The sequence below is a fragment of the Mesoplodon bidens genome (genome assembly GCF_964165515.1).
Source record: "Mesoplodon bidens genome assembly, chromosome: 2".
Classification (NCBI taxonomy): domain Eukaryota; kingdom Metazoa; phylum Chordata; class Mammalia; order Artiodactyla; family Ziphiidae; genus Mesoplodon; species Mesoplodon bidens.
Genome location: NC_138177.1, coordinates 148,341,597 through 148,365,471, shown reverse-complemented (window position 1 = coordinate 148,365,471; position 23,875 = coordinate 148,341,597). Strand labels below are relative to the sequence as shown.

Here is a 23,875-nt window from a genome sequence, read left to right as displayed (position 1 = left end):
AGTTGGGGAAAGGGGGCTCCCTGCCCCATAGGGCACTGTTGAATTTTGTTCTCTGAGAGAAAAGTCATCAAGAAGGGCTGCATGATGTTTGCCCAAAATTTATTTTATAAGAAAAACTTTTTTGGTTAAAAAAAAGAAAGGAATAAAGGTATGAAAGGGACTGAGGCCTGGGAGCAGCATGGTGAGCCCAGTAGAGGAAAGGCCTGGTAGTGGGCACTCCTACACTTCACTAAAGCCTGGGTAACTGCTTGAGGAGGGAAAGCAGGAACCCCGGGGCAGGGAAGGGGGTGGGGGCTGTCCTCAGTGATTAATGACCACTGTGACCTCCTGGCCCAGGGTACTGAGTAAGGAGCCCAAAGGCTCAACCCAGTTGTGGGAATGCCTTTGCTAGGCCGCATCAAGGCGTCCAAGACCTCAGTGCAAGGGAAAAAGGAAGAAAGAGAAAAAAGGTGACAGAAAGAGAAAGATAGAATTGGTGGTTGGGAGTTCTGGGCAGCCCATGCCTCAGCCCCTGCAAGCTGATGGTACTGAGTATGGGCCTGTGAGGCATGGGCCCATCACATGGTGCTGACATAATCTGCGAAGGCTTGGGATGAGTCCCACGAGTCGCTAACCACATGGCAGGTGGCGCGGAGCCGTCGGATGGCTTCCCTGGCTGTGACTGCATCCTGGTCCAGCCAGTTCTGGAAGAGGCGCAGGTGACCAAAGGCCCCACGGCCCCAGCGCTCCAGCCGCTTGGCAAACTCCAGAAGCCCATCTGGCTTGATGCAGTTGGAACTGGTAGGGGTGAGAAGGATTAGACACCCAGGAGTCAACTAATCCCTGGTCTGTGTCCCTGCAGCTCCATCCCTTGTCGTTGCCCTCCCTTCACCTTCCCCACGCCCACATGTACCTGATATCCAGCTGACACAGAGAGGAGGATGAATCTTCTGAGAATACATCTGCCAGGGCCAGTAGGCCAGCATTCCCTGGGGAGAAGGGGAGAAATACTCATCACCTCTACCCAAGAACAGGGAACAAGGGTATCCCAACCCAGTTCTGGCTGGGGAGAAGCTCAGACTCCTAAAGCTCCAGCACAACTATATCCCAACCCCCGTCTTCCCAGTGGAGAGGTGTATGCCTTCACCCACTGAATTTCTAGGTCAAAGGACTGGCTCCTTCCCCCTCTCCCTCCTCAGGGCCCTGCCCCCACCCAGGCGGTTCCCCGGCAGCCGGAGGCCCTTCAGTGTGGAGTTGCCCTTCATAGCAGCAACCATCTCAGGCAGAAATTGGGCCGGGCGCTTCTCAAACAGACGGCAGAAGGAGAAGGTAATCTCTGTCAAGAGAAAGTGGAATAAGTTCTGATGGCAGCATGAGAACTGGTGCTGCCCCTCCGGCCCCAGGGCCTTAGCAAGGGGTATGAACATTTTACAGAGTCCCAGAAGGAGAAAATAATTTATCCAAAACACCAAGCAAGGCTGCAACTCAGTCAGTATTCAAACCAGAGATTGAGCCTACAGGGGAGGCTCTCTGCAGACCTCCATACACTTCCTTCTATGCAGGGGTGGGCATTAGCTACAAGTCTATGAGGGGGCTCCTGGCAGCACATTCATCCCTTCCCACCACCATCATTTGTCAGCCACTGGAAGGTAAGAAAAACTTTTAGGTGAGGCACTCCAAGTGAGTAATTTCCCATGTTTAATATAGGAAGAGTTGAGTAGGGGACCCTTTAGAAGGAAGGTGATGCAGGTTCTGTGATAATTTTATAGTTGACGTAAGGCCAAGAAAAGAACAGTGGCTTGCTCACTCAGTGAGACCATGGCAGATCTGCAGTGAGGACCCACGAATGCCCCAGGCTCTGGATGAACTTACCTTGAAGAGTCAGATTCTGTAGCAAAAACAGCACCTCACTCTGACAGTCAGCCAGATTCATGTCGTGGAAGCTCAGCCTCTTCAGGGCTAGGTTGTACTCTGGATCGGGAAAGTTCATGGACCTTAGTGTTCTCAAAGAACAATGCAAAGTCCCCTTCTATTCTCCCTTTACCATTCTAACTGGGTCCTACCTTTGAGTGTCTGCAACACAAGCCCAAAATCTTGGGGAGAGGCAAAGGTGGCACTATCCAGGGACAGCTGCTGCAGAGAACCTGAGGCCTTCAGTACAGAGCAGAGCAGTGGGGCTGGCTGGGCTCCCCGTGGAAATCCCATCTCCAGCTGTTCCAGGCAGTTTTCTGGATATGGTAGGGAGAGAAGATTACAGCTGGCTGTTGCTACTTCACTCCCATTGCAGGTCCCATCCTGTCCTTAAAGGATTCACTGAAAAATCATTTATTCGTCTACTTGTCCTTGAGTGTCTACTATATGCGAGGCAGTATGCTAATATACGATTTAGTCCTTGTCCTTAATGGTGCATTTAATCCAAGAAGATGACTAATCAGACACAAATAGAGTATGCAGAATGGTGGGATATGAGACATGCAGGAACTAAGGGAACATACAGCATGGGCACCCAATCTAGTCTAACGGTCAGGTCTGTTCTTGGTTCAGACCCCTTTCTGGAGACAGATCTGCCATAGTCACTCCCTACGGGGCTGGTGTTGGTCTGGGATCTATCCAACCCATGGTTATCTTTAAGAACAGGCTCTAAAGGCAACAAATTACAGATAAGCCAGGAACGTGTGGTGACAGGCCTGGATTAGAGATCTTTTGCCTTCCCCACACAAATACACCTGCACACTTCTGTGGAGATAGACACACATGCATAGTACTTCACCTGGTATCTCCTCATCCCCAATTATGTGGCTAGGGGGCCCTGCATTCCCTGGTACTGCAGGGTTGTCCCTCTGGCTAGGGTGGTCGACACGAATAGAGAGGACCCGCAACAGGGGCAGGGCTCGCACAATGGCACGTGTCAGCTCCAGGATGGGCAGTGGTGAGAACAGGTCACTGAGATGCAGGGCACGGAGGCGGCATCCAGCCTGGCTTGACAGGGCCCGCAGGCTATCTAGCAGGCGGAAGATATTAGAGCCCAGGCCTATGGCAGGAAAGAGATTGGGTCAGTCACATGGGAGTATCAGTAGGGGTAATATTCAGAGACAACTCCAAATATTTCTGTTGATAACTACCAAATCTGAGCTTTGGACCAGATTATTTTAAATCATTCTCAGCTATTCATCCGTTGTCTTGCTTTTTCCTCAGGTAACCAGCTTACTGATGCCTCCTCTACTGGGCCATGCCCTCAAACATCAGTCAGGGCAGAGTCACAAAACAGAAGATAGGATTTGGTGGGACAGCATGTGGCTGCTAGCTGAATGATGGGCCTAGACAGCAGCAGAGATCTCTGGACTTTTGCTATAGGTCATGGGGAACATCTGAAAACTAAGCAGGAGAGTGACAGTGATCCAGTAGGGAATACTTTTAAATTCATTGGGTGGGAATGGGGCAGAAAACGATAACCACATCCCACAGAAGGGAGTAGGATCCAGAAAGGTTAGGGCAGTTGCTTAATGCCACAGAACAAGTAATTCCTTGGAAGCCACACCTTTATCTCTCCGTGGACTGAGCAGGCTCCTTTTGATTCATTCATTCAATTAAACCTTACCCATGGTAAGCAGCTGGTAAGCATGTTTTTTTTGCTAGGTAGTCATGAGCACCAGATCTTGTTCCTGCCTATACAGCCTGATAACAAAAGCATATGATGGGAACTAGGGAAGTAGAGTGCTGTGGAAGTAAAAGGATGGGTACTTAACACCCAGTTTAGCTTTCGTCAGTAAAGACTCTGGCTGAGTCCTAAAGAACATAAAAGAGAGGCTAAAAGGAGGAGGAGTGACTGGCAGAGTAAACTTGGCATATATCAAGACCTGAAGGAGAAAGAGTGGCAGGTTCCAAGAACTGAGAAATACTCAATGTGGCTGGTGTGTAAAGTATGAGGGAGGGAAGTGTTGACGATTCAACTATAGAGGTAAGCAGGGTAAGAACATGAATGGCCCTCTAAGTAAAACACATAAGAGTGACAAGAAGCCATTGAATTTTTAGATGATTGACAGATTTGCAGTTTTGAAAATGCTTGGGTTGCGGTGTAAAAAATGAGTTGTATGGTGTGTATGGAGTCAGGAGGAACTGCTGAAATGATGAATCCAGGTGAGGTAATGGTAGTCTGAATTACAGATGTGGAGATAAATGAATTGAGAGATTGTACAACCTGGTAACCAAATATATGTGGAGTAAGAATCCAAGTTTCTTTTGAGCAACTGAATCATCTGTAATGTCACTGAGAAGAGAAGGAAGGTCTGTTTAGAAGGAAGAAGATGCATTCAGGTTGGGGAGTGTGGTTTATGAATCCTGTGATATCTAGTTGTCAGATGAATAAATAGGTCTGGAGTTTAGGAGGAGGACCTGGGCTAATGTCATAAAATGGGGGTGTCTTCAGCATAGTTGGTCTTTGAAACCAAGTCCAGGAAGCATGTGTAAACTGGGAGAGTTTTGAGGATCTCTGAACATTAAGAGAGAAGTAATGTCCAGAAAGGGAGGAGGAAAAAAAATCAGAAAATTTTGAGGTAGTAGAAATGAGACTATTTCCTGAAGAAGACAATACTTAATAGCAGATGATGCCGAGAATTAATTTAAGATGAGGACTGGAAGGTATATATTGGACTTAGCAACAAGGATGACCTTGGTCACCTCGAGGTCCTTGATGCAGTAGATGGGGTTTAAGCAAGGCTGGAGTGGCTGTGAGAGAAGAGGGCACAGATGACTCTTAAGGTTGTCTCTGAAGGGCATGAAAGAATAGGACAGTAGTTAATAAATGGAATAGATGGAGGTGGTGCTGGTAGTTTTTGGTGGATACCTGATTGAGAAAAGAGAGGCAGCATTAAGTGGTTTATAAGCATGAGTTCTGGAGCCAGGTTACCTGGGTTTGAATTCTAGCTCTACAATTTACTAACTTATCCTGGGCAAGTCACTTGACCTTAGAATTGTAAGGATTAAACTAGTTAAAGAATATTTAAAATATGCCAGATGCATAGTAGGCAGTATATAAAAGTTAGCTCTTACTGAGGCATTTGAAAAATGTGCTTTCCTAAGGAGGTAAGAGGGTATGTATCCAGAGCACAGGCAGAAGAGTTAGCCTTAGATAGGGCAGCCATTTCTCCCATTGTGATGAAGGAAGAAAGGAAGAGTGCAAGTGTAGGAGTTTATAGGTTGGTTAACAAGTTGAAGGAGTTCATGTGTGATGGCTTCTGTTTTCTGTGAAGTAGGTGGTCATCTGCTGAGAGGAAAAGAAGGAAGGGTTTGAAGTGGTAGGGTAGGAACGGAGCTGATGTTGCAAACAGGGTTCATATGCGGATGATGACCATGAATGTATATAGTAGCACCAATCTGCAGTTGTGTGACTTTCTCTAGCAGTGTTCAGCAACCTAGGCAGATTGCTGGATTTAACCAGAACTGAAATTTGGCTAGCTGGGCACAACCAGATGGGGAAGAACTGAGGGCTGTTTTGCAGGTTGCTGGTCTGATTTTCTTTAAAAAAAGGTGTCCCACACCTTTTTGTATAGCTGCTTTGATATGACTAGTGAGATCCAACCTCAGCCCTGGTTGGCCCTGTATACACTATATTCTCCCACCTGTCCTTGGTTTGCCTACCGTATCTAAGGTAGACTCATTCTTCAGATTCTAATTGTCCCTCAGGAACCCCTGCTTCCAACTAGATCAAGCCTGTAGACCTGGTGTTCATCTCTAGCACCGACGGTCTGCCACTATATCATGTGTGTGCCTTCTGCCTCCCTGTGAGGAGGCAGCTTCCTGATCACACCCCCTATTCCCCTCCACAGGGTTGGGCACACAGCTGGTGCTGCTGGGAGACCCAACCCCTGCCCCTCCAGGGCACTCACCATTATAGGAGAGTGTGAGGCTCTCCAGAGACACCCAGGAGCTCAGCAGGTGGCACAGTGTCAGAGCCGCCTCTGTGGAGAGTGGAACTGTGAAGAGCTCCAAGGTGGAAATGCTGCGGAATCTTTGGGAGGCCTCCAGTGCTGGAAGCCCCAGGCAACTGGGATCTGATCCATCCAATGCTCCACAAGCCACTTCCCCGATCTCCATCTCTTCCCCATCCTCTTTCTCACCCGCCACAATGAAAACAAAGTCATATAGGTCTTCAGATTCAGCACCAGACCCCTGACGGGTGCGAGCACCCTTCTTCCCTGCAGCTCGCTTAAAACGCTTTAGGGGCTTAGGCTGGGGGGCTGAGCTAGCTGGAGCCCGTTTAGATGAGGATGTGGAAGAAGAGGAAGCAGAGGCAGAGGAGGTGGTGGCTGGAGCAGAGGGTGGGCGTTTGGTGCCAGGAGCTTCATAGGAAGTGGCTGGAGGGAGCGGCTCCCTCTTAGGGTCTGTCCCGCCTGCTGTCAGGCTCTCCTGTGTGCTCCGGCGTGTTACCCGAGCGGCAGGTGTGGTTCTGGCCGTCTGCTTGGCTTCACTCTTCCGCCGGGAGGCCATCAGGGCTGCAGCACATCGCTCAGCAGCATCCCGGCGAGGCCGGCGTGAGCCCAGCAGGAGGGACCCTTCATCTCGGGACGGGGCCCGGCCTCGGGAGGCCTCTCCACAGAGGCGGCAGGGTGGGCCACCGGGGCCTGGCTGCCAGAAGCCAGCACTCATGGTGAGGATAAGAATGAAAAGGGCTGACTCAGGTACAGGCCAGGAGTACAGCGACACCTGGCTGACAGCCCCATGGTGAATAAGCTGATGCAACAGCTGCCGAAGTGACTGCTGAGCAGCCACATCAGAGAACAGCAGGTGGCGGAACTTGAGGGTGTGCAGGGAACTGGCCAGGGTCTCCAGAACCCTGCGATTGGGCTCAGCCACCAGCTCAGTTGCACCCTGCAGCATGTTGCAGATGGTGAGCTGCCGGACATGGCGGGAGCTATGCAGGAGAGGTGAGAAGCGCTGGTCACAAAGACGCCTGTCAGAAGACACATCAATGGTCCCACGTAGAACATGGGAAAAAAAGGCCTCCATAAACTTGGCTCGCCAACAGGTCACACTCTGAAAGCAGAGAACATTCCAGACAGCTGTGATACTAAGTGCTACCCATGGAACCCAGTTTCCTTTCTTCCAATAGCTAGCTGTTTACTGAGCCAGGTAACATTCTAAATAATGTATGCAAATTCATTTAATCCTTACATCTTTGAGGTATATATTACTATTAGATCCATTTTACAGGTAAGAAAACCAAGGCACAAATGTTATTGCCTGTGGTTACACAGTTAAGGGGCAGGATTAGGATCTGAACCCAGGAGGGAATTCCCTGGTGATCCAGTGGTTAGGACTCTGAGCTGTCACTTCTGAGGGCCCAGGTTCAATCCCTGGTCGGGGAACTAAGATCCCACAAGCTGCACGGCATAGCCAAAAAAAAAAAGATTTGAACCCAGGAAATTTGGTTTCAGAGACTATTACTGTAGTGCCTCCCAAGTGAAACACTCAACCCTGTAAGTTCTTCCACACTTGTTTTCACAACCTGATCCTAACTTTCTATTCTTAACATTACCACCTTTGTTCAGACCCTTATCACCTAACACCTGGCTACTTCATTAGCTTCCTGATTCCTCTGCTTGTTCCCCTTCCCAAACTTTTGCACAAGTCCACTGGGTTCATCTGTGTATTAAAAACCAAAACTCTGATTACATTATTCTCCTTTAAAACCCCTAATGTCTCCCCAGGGCTTAGGGGATCAGTGCTGCAACACATTTGAAGTTCCTCAGGCTGGCAGGGAAAGCTGTCCACAATATAGCCTCTGCCTACCTGAGCAGCTTTATCTGCCACATCTTGCTCATGAATGCTTTGCTCTGGCGAAACTGGTCACCTCACTGACCCAAACGTGCCGCCTTTTTCCTTTCCTACCTCTGCCAGAAATGCTCTCCATTGCCAGATCAAACAGACTTCATGAAAGGACCTACCAACATTTTGCTCTTTGAGGCTGTTCGTCTCATTGAGTGTCTGCCCCACTTTCTACCCCTCCCCCCTACCTCTCTTGTTGGAACTCTGATACTGACTACTCAGGTCTTAGATGTTGGTACATGTCTCATGGTGTTGAGTCTCTGCCTGTATACACATCTCATCCCAACCAGATTCGAAATTCCTGGAGAGGAGGCAGCAAATCTTAGTTTTCTCCAAGGCAGTACTTTGATGGGTATGAGATTTCATCAGGCTATTCTGATACATTTAGAAGAACTGAACACAAGTGATTTTTTTTTTCCACAAGTGATTTTTAAGCTTTGATATACATCAGAATTTACTGTGGAGCTTTTTCCCAAAATTCATATGCCATTACCCAGACTTGGTGATTATATTATGTTACATCTGAGGTAAGGTCCCTGCATCTTTATTTTTTAAACCTTCCCCAGATGATTCTGATGTATATATCAGAGATTAGGAATTACTGCTACCTACCCCAAAAGGACACACTGAGACAAATACTGATAGTTCTCTAAGTCCCCATTCTCTCCTAAGGTGCACAGAAAGTCTGATGACTGATAAAAGTGCCAGCTCTGCCACTATACTCTGGACCTCTTTAAACCTCTTTCTTCATCTGTAAAATGTGGATAATATCACCTGCTTCACAGGTTTGTTGTAAAGATCAAATGAGACAGTGCAAGTTTAAAGCACCTTGTAAACTGTAAAATACAAAATGTAACTTCTCCTGTTGTTAATGATAATAATTACCCCACATGGGAAATGTGAAATGGACTGGATGGAGGCAGAGCCTGTTAAGCAGGGTCCTTATTCAGCCTGAAGGTAGTGGGGCCTGAGGTTCCCAAAGGCTAAAAATAAGATACTTCCTTTGGTGTCTACCCTGCCTCTGTGCATTCCCTCATACCAGATTGACCCTCAGTTTATATGAGGTTCTTGGCAGGAGGTGGGCCCCTATTCTCAGGCAAAAGTGTCATTCCCTTTGCCCTAGCTATTCCCCAAGACCCTGCTGTGGTAATAATTAGGAACAACTTCATGTTTAAGCTAACTGCATGGCAGCAACAAGTGAGAAAGGCCCCTCCAGCAGCAGTGTGGGGGCCTGAGGGCAGCAGAAAAAAATACCTGGCAGCCAAATCTCTACTCAGCCTTAAGTGGAAGCAAAGAGGGTATTCCTGAATCCTTTAATCCTCCCTCATTCTAGCACTTTTTTCACACATTTGCTGGCCCACACAGCCTTGAAAAATACTTGCAGGTATCCCTAGCAAGGCTTCAACTTCACAAGTGAAATAGATGGTTACCATGAGGTCTGGGCCTAAAATATGGACAAAGAGGTGAACATGAACCAAGATATTGTGGCTGTTTCCGACTATAAGGCATGCGGAATATGAACTTTAGATAACTAAATACTTGGGTTTTTCAGACATTTTATTGGTTTACAAAGACAACAGGAGAGAATATTTGAAATTGGAACACCCCAGACCTGTGATAACCGCAGTGAAAGCAGCATGACATAGTGATTAAAAGCATGCACTCCAGAGCCAGACTGCCTCAACTTGAATGTCAGGTCGGCCATTCATGAACTGTCACCTTAGGTTAAGTCACTTTTCCTCTTTCTGTCTCAGTTTCATCATCTGTAAACTGAGGAAGATAACTATACCTACATGACAGCGTTGTTGTGAAAATTAAATGAGCATGTAAAATTAGTTGACGACTATTGCAATGGCTTCTTTCTCATGAATTAATGCATAAACAGATAGCAATTCACTGCATTTTATTCCATCACCACCTTGAAGAAGATTCTATGCTAAAACTTCAAAGCTGAAAAATACCTGAGAGATCTAGCCCAAGCCACTCATTTTGTGGACTCGTACACTATAGTTCACACACTATAGTTCAGACAATGCAAAGTGATTTAAATACTTTCTTTTGGGGGAGAGTAAGGGAAATGAGGCACCACCAAAGAGGTGACATGACATTTGCTTACCAACACAATCAGTCCTTGGCCCATCCACAACGGGCTGGCAGCTCAGGTACTGGTAGGGAAGGAAGAAGTGTGTACAAACTAGGGAGAGCTAAATATTTGCTTGTACTAAACTGTTAAGAGTCTGCAAATGCTCATAAACTATATATCGTCCACTGTTTTTCTGATAACAGAAATATTGTTTGTGGAACTATAAGGAAGCAAATCAAAAATCATGTGTAAACCAACTTTTGGGAGTGTATATGTATATGTGATGAGCTATAGGTATTTGTGTTTATAACACTGAGACAATTCTCAACAGTTTCAAATGCTGGGCTTTTTTTTAAAAAATTACATATCACCACATCATTAAACATTTTTACCACCACGTATTTAAATATTTTTAGAATGACTTTATTAATATTTTTAAAATATGGATGTACTATATTTAATAATTTCTATATTATTGAATACTTAAATTGTTTCTAGCTTTTTATATTAAACTTTGCTGTAATGAACATCTGGAAATAAATTTTCATGAGTATCTCAATTTTATATACCATAAGATATATACTTCTTAAAATTTCTAGTTGAAGAATTTGAATATTTTAAAGACTCTTGACAATTATCACCAGATTGCCCACCAAGAAAGTTGTAACATTTCTGCTCCCACCACCAGCATATTAAAATGCAAGTCCTACCCACCCCTGGAATTATCTTTTAAAAAACCAAATTAAAACAAGACTTCACTAATTTAAGAGGTATAATTTTACTTTCCCATTTTTTTATTATTAATGAGATTGAACATATTTTACTTTATTGGAGATTTTTGTATTATTTTGAAACTTGTCCAAATCTGTATTCATTTTATTCTACTGTTCACCTGTCTTATCTTCTGTATCCTTTTATTTTGCAAATATTGTTGCAAACATTCTTTTACGTGCCTTTTAAATTGTATTTATAGTGTTGGCATTTTATGTGGCCAGATGTGTCCATATTTTCTTTTTTGGTTCTGCCTATTTACTAGCACTCTCCACCCTGAGATTAGATAACCAGTCACCTTTATTCTTTTTTAAAATTGTTTTGTGCTTTTACTTTTTACAATGTAATCTTTAATCTATATAGAAATTGAGTATATTGTAAAGTGAGGCTCTAACTTAATTTTTTCCAAATGGTTAACCAGTTACTAGAGAACCACTGATTGAATAATCCTTCATTTCCCCATTGCTTTGTCTCCAGAATATCTGTTTTATTCTGCAGATCTCTTAATACACATATACACTAGTACTACACAGTTTGAAATACTATTGCTCTATAAGCAATCAGGTACTCTATCTTGCTCACCACTGTATACCTAGAACCTAACGTAGTGCCTGGAACTGAATAATCATTCAATAACTGTCTGAATTATGAATGAAGTGAAGGTTACTGTTATGCAAAAGTGGGAAGTGGAAGCAGACACCCTCTGGAATGGATATGATGCTCCAAGTCAGGACTTCTGTGTAGGTGACTATTAGGCCACCAGGCCTGGGGCTTCCTATATATTCTGAAATACTCTGAGACAAGGAAACAGATAACAAATAGACATTCCTTCCCAGGAAGCTTGAGATAATGGTGGAAAAAGCTTTCTCAAAGAGAAAGATATTACAGTCTCCATCACCTGTTAGTCAACCATACTACTTGGGAGACACTGTGACAAAGTGAATCTCATGTTTCTTTAAAGGTTGCAGGAAGCTGTTGCCGTTTCTTAACATTCTTGTGTCCACTTCTCTTTCTCATAAGGCCTAACTCCCATACATAATGCCTGATAATTTCATTGGGCCTCAATGTCATTATGCTGAACTCCAGGGGTTGCATCTAGATCTGGAAGTGGAAAAGCTGAAGGAGATGGAGCTGAATGTTATTACTGAACCTAGTAAATAAATAAATAAATCTCCAATTTCTGATAAGAGCTTGTTCTCTTGTCATTTGGCCTCATTCACTATATAAAGCCCAGTTCAAATACTACTTCCCAGGAAAGACTTTCTTACTCCCTTTTCCTTCAACCTCCTCGCTACACTCTATCATACCACTTGGCCTACCATACATGATGTATTTGTTTGCAGATTTCCCCACTAAACTGATAGTTCCTCAAGACTAGGGATTGTGTCTGTACCTCTAATATTCAGCATAAGATGTGGCATGTGGTAAGTTTGAGTAAATGTTTATTGAACTCAATCTGTCCTGTCACCTAATTATGGAGCGGTAAAAGGAATTCTGTTTAAATTAGAGCTCCAGTGAGTTATATTTGAACCAATGAATAATAGAATCTTATTATTCTAAGGGCTAAGAGGACCCCTAAAAGTCATCTTGTCCAATATCTCCAACAATGCCGAACTTCTTCTATTGATACAGTACTCTTGTGTCAGGTGGTTATCCAGACTCTATTAAGCACTTAGTGATGGGAAGCTTATTACCTCTGGAATTAGCTTGTTTCATCACCAATAACCTCAGAGTTTAAAAATTCTACAGTTTAGCAAAAATTTATCTTCCTTTAGCTTCCACCCAGAACAAGTCTGTTAATCCCTCTTTCAAATATTTCAAGACAGTTCATGTTCCCCAAGTCTTCTCTTTTTCGGGAAAAACATCTCCAGTCTTCCAAATGTGACTCACATGATGTGGCTTTGACTTCTTTCTCCATACTCCATACATATTCCAGGGATAGCCTGACCACTGCAGAGTCAAGCAGGTCTATCATCCCCCTTGTCTTTCAGTCTACATTATAGTTACATTAGTTCACACAGCTCAGGATACAGTCATTATATGAGTAGCTTTAGCACAATGTAGACTAAACCCCCTTAATCTTTTTTATTCTAGCTGCTGCTAAGCCGGACCCCTCCACCCACTACCCTGAGGTCATGCAATTAGAATTTTTTAGACTCAAGTGGAGAGTTGGTTTATTCTGCTAAATTTCATCTTGTTAGGTTTGACCATTGCTCCAGCCCTGTCAAGATCTGAATCCAGGTTCTGCCATCCATTGTGATCACTACCTTTCCCTGTTTTGTGTCACCTGCAAACATGGTGAACAAGCAAGTCAGTGACAAATGTCAAATGAAAAGAACTTCGTGACAAGCCATCAGAGACCTCTTCCCAAATTCATTCCATGCCTGCCCCTGCACTTTACCAGTACCCAGCTTGTGTTTGTGTGCTATTCCTGCTTTCACTGTGCAAAGTCAGGCCAGAGTTCTACCTGGTGCCTTAACTTACTTCCAAACTGGAAGGCCTTGTCTTCATCAGCTCATCCCATAGTCGGCGCCAAATGGCCTGAGTGGAGAGGCCTGTAGAGAGAAATATCACATTTACTTGGCTGCTCCTTGGTCTCCATGAGTGAAGTACATCAGCCTTTTAATGTCCTTTTCTAGGTTCACAGGAGCAACATGTCAGAGTGGTAAAGAGCACTGGCTCTAACGACAGCTGCCTGGCTTCAAATATCAGCAAACCATAGTCTAGCAGTGTAATCTTGGGCAAGTTACTTCATTTTTCTGTACCTCAGTTTCCTTATCTATAAAATGTAGTTAATAATAGCAATTTCACAGAGTTGTTGAAAATATTAAGTGAGTTTCTCCAGGTAAAGTGCCTAAGACAGTGCTTGGAACAGGGTTAGTTAGATGAACGTTAGCTGTTAACAGATGTGTCCAATGAGGAGTTTGGGAGGCAGCTTGATAAATTAGAAAAACTAGTTCAAAAGATTCAAAAGGGGCTTCCCTGGTGGTGCAGTGGTTGAGAGTCCGTCTGCCGATGCGGGGGACACGGGTTCATGCCCTGCTCGGGGAGGATCCCACATGCCACAGAGCGGCTGGGCCCGTGACCCATGGCTGCTGAGCCTGCGCGTCTGGAGCCTGTGCTCCGCAACGGGAGAGGCCGTGGCGGTGAGAGGCCCGCATACCGCAAAAAAAAAAAAAAAAAAGATTCAAAAGATCTGGGTTCGGGACTTCCCTGGTGCTCCAGTGGTAAAGAATCCTCCTTACAATGCAAGGGACGCAGGTTCGATTCCTGGTCAGAGAAATAAGGTCCCACATGCCGTGGGGCAACTAAGCCCGCGTGCCACAACTACTGAGCTCACGCGCCTCAACTAGAGGGCCCTCATGCCACAAACTACAGAGCCCACGCGCTCTGGAACCTGCAAGCCACAACTATGGAGCCCACACGCCCTGGAGCCTGCATGCCACAACTAGAGAAGAGAAAACCCACACGCCACAATTAGAGAGAAGCCCGGGCGCCGCAATGAAAGATTCTGCATGCCTCAACGAAGATCCTGCGTGCTGCAACTAAGACTCAATGCAGCCAAAAATAAATAAAATAAATAAAAAATGAATTAAAAAAAAATTGTCGTAACTGAAGTTTATTTAAAAAAAAAAAAAGATCTGGGGCCTCCCTGGTGGCGCAGTGGTTAAAAATCTGCCTGCCAATGCAAGGGACACAGGATTCAAGCCCTGGTCCAGGAAGACCCCACATGGTGCAGAGCAATTAAGCCCGTGCGCCACAACTACTGAGTCTACGCTCTAGAGCCCACGGGCCACAACTACTGAGCCCGTGAGCTACAACTATTGAAGCCCATGTGCCTAGAGTCCACGCTCTGTAACAAGAGAAGCCACTGCAATGAGAAGCCCGTGCACCGCAACTAGAGAAAGCCCGTGTGCAGCAATGAAGACCCAATGCAGCCAAAAATAAATTAATTTAAAAAAATAACTTAAAAAAAAAAAGATCTGTGTTCAGGAATTCCCTGGCTGTCCAGTGGTTAGGACTTGGTGCTTTCACTGCCCGAGCCTGGGTTCAATCCCTGGTCAGGGAACTAAGATCCTGCAAAAGATCTGGGTTCTATTTGGCTTTGCTATTAATTGTTGTGTGCCTGTGGTTTCTTTTTTATTAGTATAATAGGGATCACATACTTGTTTTGTGTTTCGCAAGACACTGAGAAATCAGATAAGAAAATAGGTGTGAGGGTACTTTTGAAAAGCATGAAGTTCTATGCAGGTATCAGGTATAATATTTACCTGAAGAACATCATGGTGCCTTGCTTACAATCAGTGACTGAAAAAAAGACAGAAAAACACTCACCTTTCTTGAGGGCAGTTTCCTCAATCCTCTCCAAGTAATATATATTGAGCAGAGGTAAGATGCTTTGAAGTATTGGGCCTGGGAGGGCTACAAAAACCAAACATAAAATTTACTTTTTTCTCCCAGAGTTGCAAGCATTATTTATCCTACTGGAAAGGAAAACGGAAGGGCAGACTTCTCACTTGACGAGTGGAACTTATAGAAGCTAACCTAAGTTTAATTCAAACTCTGGTCCACTTATCTTCAGCCACTTAGTTGGCAGCTGGAATTTCAGGGGCATGCATGTCTTCAAGGGTGAGATAATCCCACAAAGCAAGCTGATAGGCTCATTTAGGAGCTGGCAGTTCACTTCTGCCCAAGCCTAATGGACCATTCCGCATTTAAAAGGTCCTTTTGAATATGTGTGATTAAAAAAAAAGTTCTTCATAATCTGGGCCCTACTAACTTCTCCAGCTCCCTGCTTTGCCTCCTACACTTCAGCCATACTAAACTACTTTTTTCAGTTACCTAACTCCCTGCTTTCTGCCTGTGCCTTTGTCATGCTGTTCTCTCCACTGGGAATGTTCTTGCCATTTTCAGCATATCAATTACTCATCTTTCACGTATCACATGCCCTTTATTAAGCCTTTCCTGAATTCCCTTCCCACTCTTCCAAACTGGCCACTTCCATCCTTTGGGCTCCCACTATACCCTGAACTAGCACTTTCCTATGAAGAATAGAAATAATTAGGCTCTATACTCTTAATTCAATATATCTTAAAAACAAAACTTGCTCTTGCTAACTTCCCTAGATCTGAGAGGCATTACAGTATTGTGGCTAAATGGTTTAGTCTCTAGATTGGACAAAACTGGGTGAAATCCTGATTGTACCACTTAATTATGAATTCATGGACAAATTAATGTCTTTGAGCCTCAGTTTCCTCAATTTTAAAATTGAGATAATAATAACTACCTCTTAAGATTGTTGTGAAAATTAAAGGAGACCATGCTCATAATCTTTTGAAGACTATGCCTGTCCATAATCTCACTAAATTTTAGCTATTATTATTCTTATCCTGTCAAAAGCATCTCTGTCCTGCCAAGAACAAGTCTTAAGATCTTGATACTTGAGAAAATTCTTTCAAAACTTACATTCCAGGATCTCCTTTTATCTTTACTTATGCAATAACTGAGTCTAGATATCCAAGAGCCTAGTACAATTCTTTCTACATAGTAGGTACTCAACGTACCTGCTCAAGAAAAGCATTAATTCCCTATGCTATTATACTAATGTAGTCACTCTACTGCATTCAAGATAAAGTCCAAGTTCCATATCCTGGCATTTAAGGTATAACATACCTATTCTATTCCTCATTATATCCTTTCCTGCTGCCTTTACTCATTTTCCCCTCTTCTCTTTCTACACAAAGAAATGCTAGTGCACTACTTCCAGGAAGGCTTTCCTGGCTGTTAGCCCACACTGAGACCTTCCTCCAAAATAGCATTGCTTAGCAGGCCTCTTACTTGGCCCTTCTAAGAGACCTAGCTTGATTCTGTGTGACTGTCCACCTGGGCTAGGCCCATAGGAGCTCTTCCTCCTCTGTCCATAATGCTCCCCTGTTTAGCCATCCCCTCTCACAGCCACAGGGATTCTCATCCCGTTATTCACAAACTCCTCTGTACCTTTCTCCATTCTTCTTAAGCCAGGCTCTTCCTTGCTTCTTTCCAGCCCACATCTTCAGTGCTTCCCCTTCCCAACTTCGGGCCTCCACCCCAGTCCTCTGCCCTGGTAGCCAGGTTTAGCATTCTGGAAGGTCCAGGCTGACACAGCCAGATCCACTGTACCTTCTTCCACATTCCCCAGGATTTTTCTGAGCCTCCTGCACAGATCCACTGAGACTCTTCTCCCATGAGTCAGCCTGACCCTACTCTTTTTAGCTGTTGGTCCAGGGCCTCCACAATCCCCTCTCCCTCACTAGGCCTGAGGACTTCTAACAGTCTTCCCCCAGCAGACAAGGCACTTGGGCCTCTTCAGGATCGGTCCCCACCAGCACCACCACCACCACCAAGGGCCTTCCTCCATCCCTGGACCTCCTTAACCACTCCACAGCTTTGGGGCTCATTCCTGGAGGCCCAACCCCCCAAACGCCAGGGCCTTTTCTCCACATCGGCCTCCTCACGCATGTAACCCAAACCCCCATCCCAGGACATCAAGCCCCCACTCCTGACCTTACACGGGCCTTCCTCCTCGCAAAGGCACCACCACCACCATTCCTGAGGCCTACTCTAGACACCCCTGCCCCCAGGCCCAGGGCCTCCTCTCCTGCCACCCCCTCCCCCTCCCCGGGCCCTCGGCCTGGCCTGCCATCTCCTCACCCAACTTCAGCCCCGGCCTCCGGGCCCCACCCCCTCACACCAGCAGTCAGTCAGGCCCAAGGCCTCCCTCCGCCCCGTGCGGGCAGGCCTACCCCCAGAGCTCTCACTTTCCTCTATTTCACTCACACCGTCGGTGCCCAGGTCGCCCACCCGCGCTTTCCTCCTCAGCTGCCAGACTGCGACCAGCGGTACCCACCACACGGCCCGGCCTCCTCGTGCCCATCCGCCCGCAGGCCTCCCTCCTCCGTTACTCGGCCCACCCCGCCGCCGTGCTCCCAGGCCCCCAGCCGGGCTAGTCGACTCACCCTCCCAGGCCCTCACCCCAGCGCCCTAGGCCGCCCGCCTCTGCTCCTCAGCCTGGGCGCCCTCAACCCAGGCGGGGCCTGGCGGTCTCGGCCGCTCTCAGGCCCGGGCCTCCTTTCACTCCAATCGGACCCAGGCCTCCTAGCGGCGCCGCGCCCCCTCCCAGTTCGGAATCCCCGGGCCGTCGCCCCGCCTGGGGCCTCCGTGGCCCTTCCCGCCTGTCCATCATTCGCGCCTCCGTCGATTGCTGATCCTCTCCCGGCCTCCCTTCACCCGCTCTCTGGCCCTTCCTCGCCGCTCCGGCCAATCCGAGCGGCCTCCGGCACTCCGTGCCCAGCCCGTCAGTCCGTCGCTCAGTCAGTTTGGCATCCGAGGCCCTGGCCGTCTGTTCGCTCCCTCCAGCCCCGGGCCGTCAGACAGGCCTCGGCGCCCCGAGCCTTTCGGCCTCTCCGGCAGCCCCATCTCCTCGCTCTCCAGTCCACTGGCTGCCCTCGCTCAGCGGCTTGGCCTCCGGAGTCTCGGCCCCCGCGGTCTGTCAGGCAGACGCCGGAGGCCCCGGGCCTGGCCTCCTGGCCTCCGTCCGGGCCTCGCAACCTCGGCCCCCGCCCCCAAGCAGAAGGGCCATCCCTGACCGTCCGTTCGACATCCGAGACTCCGCAGCCCGGCCCAGCCCGAGTGTCACTTCGGAGCCCACAGCCCGGCTAGTCAGTCCTGCCTCTGTCGTCCGGCCCGCTTCGCCCCAGACCGGGCCTCCTGGCCTCGCCCCCCGCGCCCCCCGGCCAGGCCGCGGTGCGGGTCCACCTGCCGGTTTGGTCTCCGCCTTTACTGCGCCCAGTCCTGTCAGTCACGGAATTCATGCTCCGACCCAAAGGTCTGGCTTCCAGTGCCCCGGGCTGGGCCTTGCTCCAGGCCTCCCGGCCTCGCCCCCCGCGCCCCCCGGCCGCTGGGCCGTCTCCGCTCGTTGCCAGAGGTAGCCCCTCACCCCGCGACTTACCCCACACCCCGCTTTCCAGAACCCCCATATGGGCGCTCACCGCCCGCCCGCACAGCTCGAACAGGGCGGGGGGAGCGCTGGGGCCCGAGGCCGAGCTCTTCGCTGGCGCCGCCTCCCGGGACGTGGCCTCCATGGTCGTTGCCGCCGCTACCTCACAGAACCAGCAACTCCGGGCGCGCCAGGCCTCGGGCGCCGCCATCTTGGGGAGGTGCGCGAGCCCGAGAGTAGCATTCGCGGGCCGCCATCTTGAAAAGGTCAGCAGTTAGGACGGTTCCATCAGCGATGTGGGGAAGACTGGGAATTGCGCTAAAGGAACATCGAATACTTCTGCATACTTTCCAAGTCGCTTAGAAGCCAACAATTCAAGTAAATTCCAAGGGTCAATATTTTTGGGTCTGGAGTGACTAAGGGGATAATTCCTTAGCAAATCCTCCTCTGGTGCAAATACCAGCTACCCCCATTCCCTGCCTCTGAGCAGTAGTACATGCCAATCGGAGCGTGTGTTCGCGACCACGACTAGTCTGCCGCACTTCCGGCCAGATCGCCGGATATCCGCTGAGTGACCCTTACAAGTCCTTCTTGATCCTGAAGTGGAATAGGTGCCGCTGTAGCTGCTCGTGTTGAATCCACAACAGCAGTCGGACATGGTGATGGAGGAAGAGCAAAGGATGCTGACCGGGTCCGGAGATCCCAATGAGGTAAGACCAGGCAAGCGACTCGACCCTCTAAGTAGCCCCGAGGCTCAGGACCTAGCCCGCCAAAAAACGTTTCCCCCGTAGAGTTTGCAGGGTCGGGAGAGCTGGTTCCCCCTACCCTTCCCAGGAGTTCGTCGAGTGACCTTGGGCAAGTAGATGACTAGGCTTTCTCTGGGCCTTGGCTTCCCCATTCTGTGAATGTGGTGAAGGTTTAGTCAGTTAGGTGTTCAGAGCCCCTAGTTTATCGGGTTTGGGGAGCAAGCGGACCAACCCAGCCCTCGCCTCAGCTCAGGTCGGGAATCCTGCCATATCTTCTGTGGAGGTTCCGGGCAGCTGGCCTTAACGCTAGTTTCTGTGAAAACGTGTTTTCTTTTTCTTTGGGTGGAGGGAGGGGGAGGTGTCTTTGGGGACAGTGTGGGGATGTGCGGTATAATTCTGTGATAAAAGAGGGAGCTCTTTCCCTGGCTGAGAATGCCAATGTAATAATAATGTATTGGCTGCTTAACGATTCCAAGTGCTTTGTATGTACTAAATCATTTAAGCCACACACAATAGTCCTGTGAGGTAAGTATTAGGTACTCTTAGTGTTGCCATTTTACAGATGAGGAAACAAGCATAGAGAGGTTAAATATCTTGTCTGAGGACCCACAGCTAGTAAATATTGGAGCCAGGAATTGAACCCAAGCAGCATGGTTCCAGAGCCAAAACTTAGCCACAGTGTTACACAGTTTTACAGAAGCCAGCTAGTTTTTTGTTTCCCATCATATTTCCTGTCTTTTCTTTGTTTTCTGGTCACTTCCTGACAGCTGTGGGTTCAGAATAGTTGGAAACTATAGTTTATCCCATAATTTTTTCTAGTCTTATTATCGGAAAGAGGACCAGAAAGAAATGGAGCCAGCCTCAGGAAGTTCAGCTGGAAGTATACCAGAAAGTTAAGTAGGGCTCACCACAGCAGTAGATGAGGGAGAAGAAAGTAAACAAGTAGTCAGTTTTAAAATAAGAAAACTGAAGTTTGTTATGAAGAACCTGTTCCTCTTGGAGACTGAATCTTTTTATGTAGTGTGACCTTGGTTCTTCTCATTGACATGAAGTTTTACATGAAGTAGTCTATATTCAGACTTGTATTTGGATTTGTTTTCCCAAAACATGCCATGATACTTTTGTCACAAAATTATCAAAGACATAAAATGATCAGTGTAGTAGCATTGCTAATAGGGAAAGGATATAAAGGTCTTGCTTCTAGGATGCTAATCCTAGAAGCTAATTTCCGGTTTCTAATTCAGGCAGAATGTGCTAATTTCCGGTTTCTAACTCAGGCAGAATGTGATTTGTTTCCTGGAAAAACTTTATTCAGGATGAATTTTTTTAAAGAGATTAAAAAAGGGTTAAGAAACCTTGTTTAATGGAAAACTAGAATTTTACCTCCTAAGTAATCTTCATGTTTAGAAGACACCTTTGCTAATTGTAAGAATAAATAGCCTGGGTTACAGTTGACCCTGCCCTACCCTTCACTCCCAGCTTTCATGAGCTTTGGTCCTTTCACTGAAGGTCATGGTAGAGAATGGGGCAGATTGTATTGGAATTTTGAAAACACAGTGAAGGATCTCTGAGCTAGTTCTTTTTTTCTGTATGTATACCTTTTCTTTCCCTTCCCCCAAATGTGGACACATGCATGCACAGTCAGGCAAATGCCTTACTTTTGACAGGTTGAGTTACTGACCAGACTATGCTAAGCCACAGATTTAGGCCTATGCTGTTGCTCCCAAGGGGAATTTTTTTTACACTGCTCCTCTTGGAAGGTTGTGCACCTGAATCAGGAGTAACAGGTAGGGCCTGATGTTTTCGAGCTTGTGAATGGAGTTGTGTAGACCTTTGGTGCACTTATGTTGATAGTCTACTTAGTGTCCTGGGAGCTCAGCAAGCCAAAAAGCAGTGACCGAAACTATCTTTAGTTAAGCTCTGGCTAAAGTAGAGTTTAGGTTTGGCCATTTTCATGTTCCCAATTCAAGGTCAGAGCCTAGGAAAAAAAAATGTTAGCTTTCTTCCTAACTTGGTTTGGGGTGTGAGGATTAAATTTAGCTATTTCTGGTAATACTGGGACCTACCAGAATTTAGAATGAAATACTTAAGTTATGCAGATTCCATATGAACATCTGACAGCCTGAATCTTTTCAGAAAAAATTAAAACATTTAATGAGCATAAATATATTACATGTACACTACAGATACAGTTAGGTATTACATATAGCATAGTATTTGCAAAATCTATACATTAAAATTGATATGGCAGTTTTAATATGACAGCTTGAATCTATATCAGAAAACGTTTAATTAGTGTTTGTTATTCCTAAACTGGGAGCCCCTTAAGGGACTGTTGTGATTAATCAAATCATTACAAATATGAAAGTGCTTATTAACGTTAGAGTGTTGTGCGCACTTAAGTTTGTTGCTGATGAACGTGATTGTGTGTCCTTGTTGAAATATACCCAGGACTTGTTTTAATCAGGTAGGGTAAGGTTACAAGCATGGAGACAACTTTTTTTAAAATTTAAACTACTTTATAATTTATTCAGAAATAATTTAAATTGTATAATTGGTAAAAAGTTGTTTATATAAGTGGCCCTGTCTAGAATGATATTTATCACCCTTCTTCAAAGCATAACTAAGATGAGACAACTGTTTTTGAAAGAAGAGTTTATTATTTATAGTTCCCAAGAGAAGGGGGCAGGCCATACCACCCAGGGCCACATGGGGAAGTGCTTGGATCAATCAGGAGCAGAAGGAAAAAGGAATGAGTGAGGCAGGATAGGTGTGCTCTAGCAAGTTTAAGAGTGGATAATTTCGTGGTGGGCTCTGGGCTTTGGGCTGGTCCCTGTTTGACACTTAGCCCTGATGTGATTAGTGCAGGGGCAATAATTGGTTTAGTGTAGGAGAGTTAGAGAAAGTTGGTTGTTGAGAAGGGTTTTGGATTGGTCGGTTTGGTATGAAATGCGTGCCCCCAGGCAAGTTGTTTGCTAACTCTAGAAATTAGCCAGTCCTGGGAGGGACTCTCTCCAGGATTAGCAAGTCTCCTAAAACATCAAGTCATAAAATACAGAAAAAGATTAATAATGTGTATCCTCAGTGATTATAATTATAATCCTCAGTGATTATAACATCTGTATGATTGGGAATATATGTGTTACAAAATTGCTGCTGACATTAATTTTGTTTTCATTTTGTAGGAAGAAGAGGAGGAGGAGGAATTAGTGGTAAGAGCTGTCTCAGGTTTGGAAGCTTCTCAGTAAAAGAAAGTTTGAGTTTCATGAAACTCTAAGGGCAATTTAAGGAGTCTTGACACCTTAGAGAGAATGGGAGTGGAAAAATCCTTTAATACCTCCTGTACAGTGTTTGGGGGGCGTGTGGGCCTGGGAAGCTGAGTCTTCTCTGGGTTTGGGGCTTCTCCAGTCATGGTGTCAGGGAGCAGAGCAGGATCTTGAAGGCCTGGTACTCAGTCATATGCTTTTTGTGGTTTAATAAAAATTCTAGAAGGAACCTTTCTTAGATTGTCCTTCTCCATGTAACATTGCCTTTCTAGCTGGGCAGCTGGGGTGCATAGGCCCGGCTGTCAGACGAGAGGAATTGAAATTCACAGACATTACATATCCCAAAATGCTGTGTTGACAAGTAAGGCCTCCTATAGATCTACTTCAGGTTTGGCCAGGTTTCCTTTACCACCTTGTTTTTCAGATAGGACTGAGGCTTTCAGTGCATACTGGCAACCCTGGAAGGCAGGAATGTGAAACTTTCCCCTACTACTTAGCATCAGAATTGAATGGGAGACCCCATTCTGCCATTTCTGGCGGCAGTGTGGCTCTGCCAGCTGGCCTTCTGCACGGTAATTCAGAGGCAGCACCTTGGTTTGGTGGTTGTATTAATCAAAGCATACGGTTTGTGGGTTTCCTAAAACCCCCATTTTGGTTTTCTGTGTGTGGGTGTTTCTCATTCAGGATCCCCTAACAACAGTGAGAGAGCAATGCGAGCAGCTGGAGAAATGTGTAAAGGCTCGGGAGCAGCTAGAGCTCTGTGATGAGCGTGTATCCTCCAGGTCACAGACAGAGGATTGCACAGAGGAGCTCTTGGACTTCTTGCATGCAAGGGACCACTGCGTAAGTCAGCCTAAGGTCAGGAAGGGGAAAGCTTACAGTGGCCAGGGAAGACTTGGTGCTGACCACCTTTTCATCCTAGAGGCAGGACAGTGCTGAAACTGAGGCTCAGAGAAGAGAAGTGATGTTCTAATTTACACTGCTAAACAGTGGGGAAACTGGATTTTGTATTTTTAAGTATGAAAGTCTACTCTTTAAAATAATTTATATCCTCCAGTGTGTCTTGTACATAATAGTTGGTACAAAAGTTGTTTGTTTTGTTTTTTTTAAGTAAACTTGTGTTTGACTCCCTTACATATAACAGTAAGGTATTTTAATAAATTACAGGGTAGGCAAAGTTCAATATAATTGTTTATATTAAAACTGATTGGGTGGCTAATAAGCATATGAA

At 46.3% G+C, this 23,875-nt stretch overlaps 3 protein-coding genes across 6 annotated transcripts in view; 2 read left to right on the top strand and 1 right to left on the bottom strand.

Annotated features, from left to right (window-relative positions):
• Positions 1-5,838, top strand: part of RAD54L (RAD54 like) — a gene marked incomplete at its 5' end in the record, with an annotated part of 73,550 nt that extends 67,712 nt beyond the window's left edge. Inside the window, one exon of the mRNA XM_081225994.1 lies at positions 3,175-5,838. The remainder of the gene's footprint in view (positions 1-3,174) is intronic.
• Positions 83-18,900, bottom strand: LRRC41 (leucine rich repeat containing 41). Of its 2 annotated transcripts, none has more exons than XM_081225991.1 (10): positions 18,645-18,900; positions 14,993-15,079; positions 13,142-13,212; positions 5,865-7,011; positions 2,750-3,010; positions 2,043-2,207; positions 1,852-1,950; positions 1,193-1,315; positions 893-968; positions 83-777 (listed from the first exon to the last, which is right to left on the bottom strand). In XM_081225991.1, the coding sequence occupies exons 1-10, from the start codon at positions 18,841-18,843 to the stop codon at positions 558-560; spliced, it is 2,448 nt and encodes an 815-aa protein (XP_081082117.1). In that variant the 5' UTR covers positions 18,844-18,900; the 3' UTR covers positions 83-557. The 2 variants fall into 2 exon arrangements, with proteins under 2 accessions (XP_081082117.1, XP_081082118.1); XM_081225992.1 differs by lacking the exon at positions 18,645-18,900 and adding an exon at positions 16,655-17,185.
• Positions 18,901-18,947: 47 nt separating this feature from the next.
• UQCRH (ubiquinol-cytochrome c reductase hinge protein) overlaps positions 18,948-23,875 on the top strand; it is a 44,496-nt gene continuing 39,568 nt past the window's right edge. The window contains exons 1-4 of one of the 3 annotated variants that reach the window (XM_081226005.1): positions 19,162-19,342; positions 22,564-22,590; positions 23,069-23,216; positions 23,329-23,487. In XM_081226005.1, coding sequence (XP_081082131.1) covers positions 23,154-23,216; positions 23,329-23,487 — 222 coding nt within the window. In that variant the 5' untranslated portion in view covers positions 19,162-19,342; positions 22,564-22,590; positions 23,069-23,153. Of the gene's footprint in view, positions 19,343-22,563; positions 22,591-23,068; positions 23,217-23,328; positions 23,488-23,875 lie in introns of all 3 variants that reach the window. The other 2 variants (XM_081226004.1, XM_081226003.1) reach the window with 2 other exon arrangements.

Bases quoted from the DNA above. Each gene is read 5' to 3' on its own strand.
- LRRC41 (XM_081225991.1), bottom strand. From the start codon at position 18,843: ATGGCGGCGCCCGAGGCCTGGCGCGCCCGGAGTTGCTGGTTCTGTGAG. The intron at 13,213-14,992 runs GTGAGTGTTTTT...TTCTCTCTACAG, and splicing joins GGAAACTGCCCTCAAGAAAG to GCCTCTCCACTCAGGCCATT. The intron at 778-892 runs GTACATGTGGGC...CACCCCTACCAG, and splicing joins CTGTGTCAGCTGGATATCAG to TTCCAACTGCATCAAGCCAG.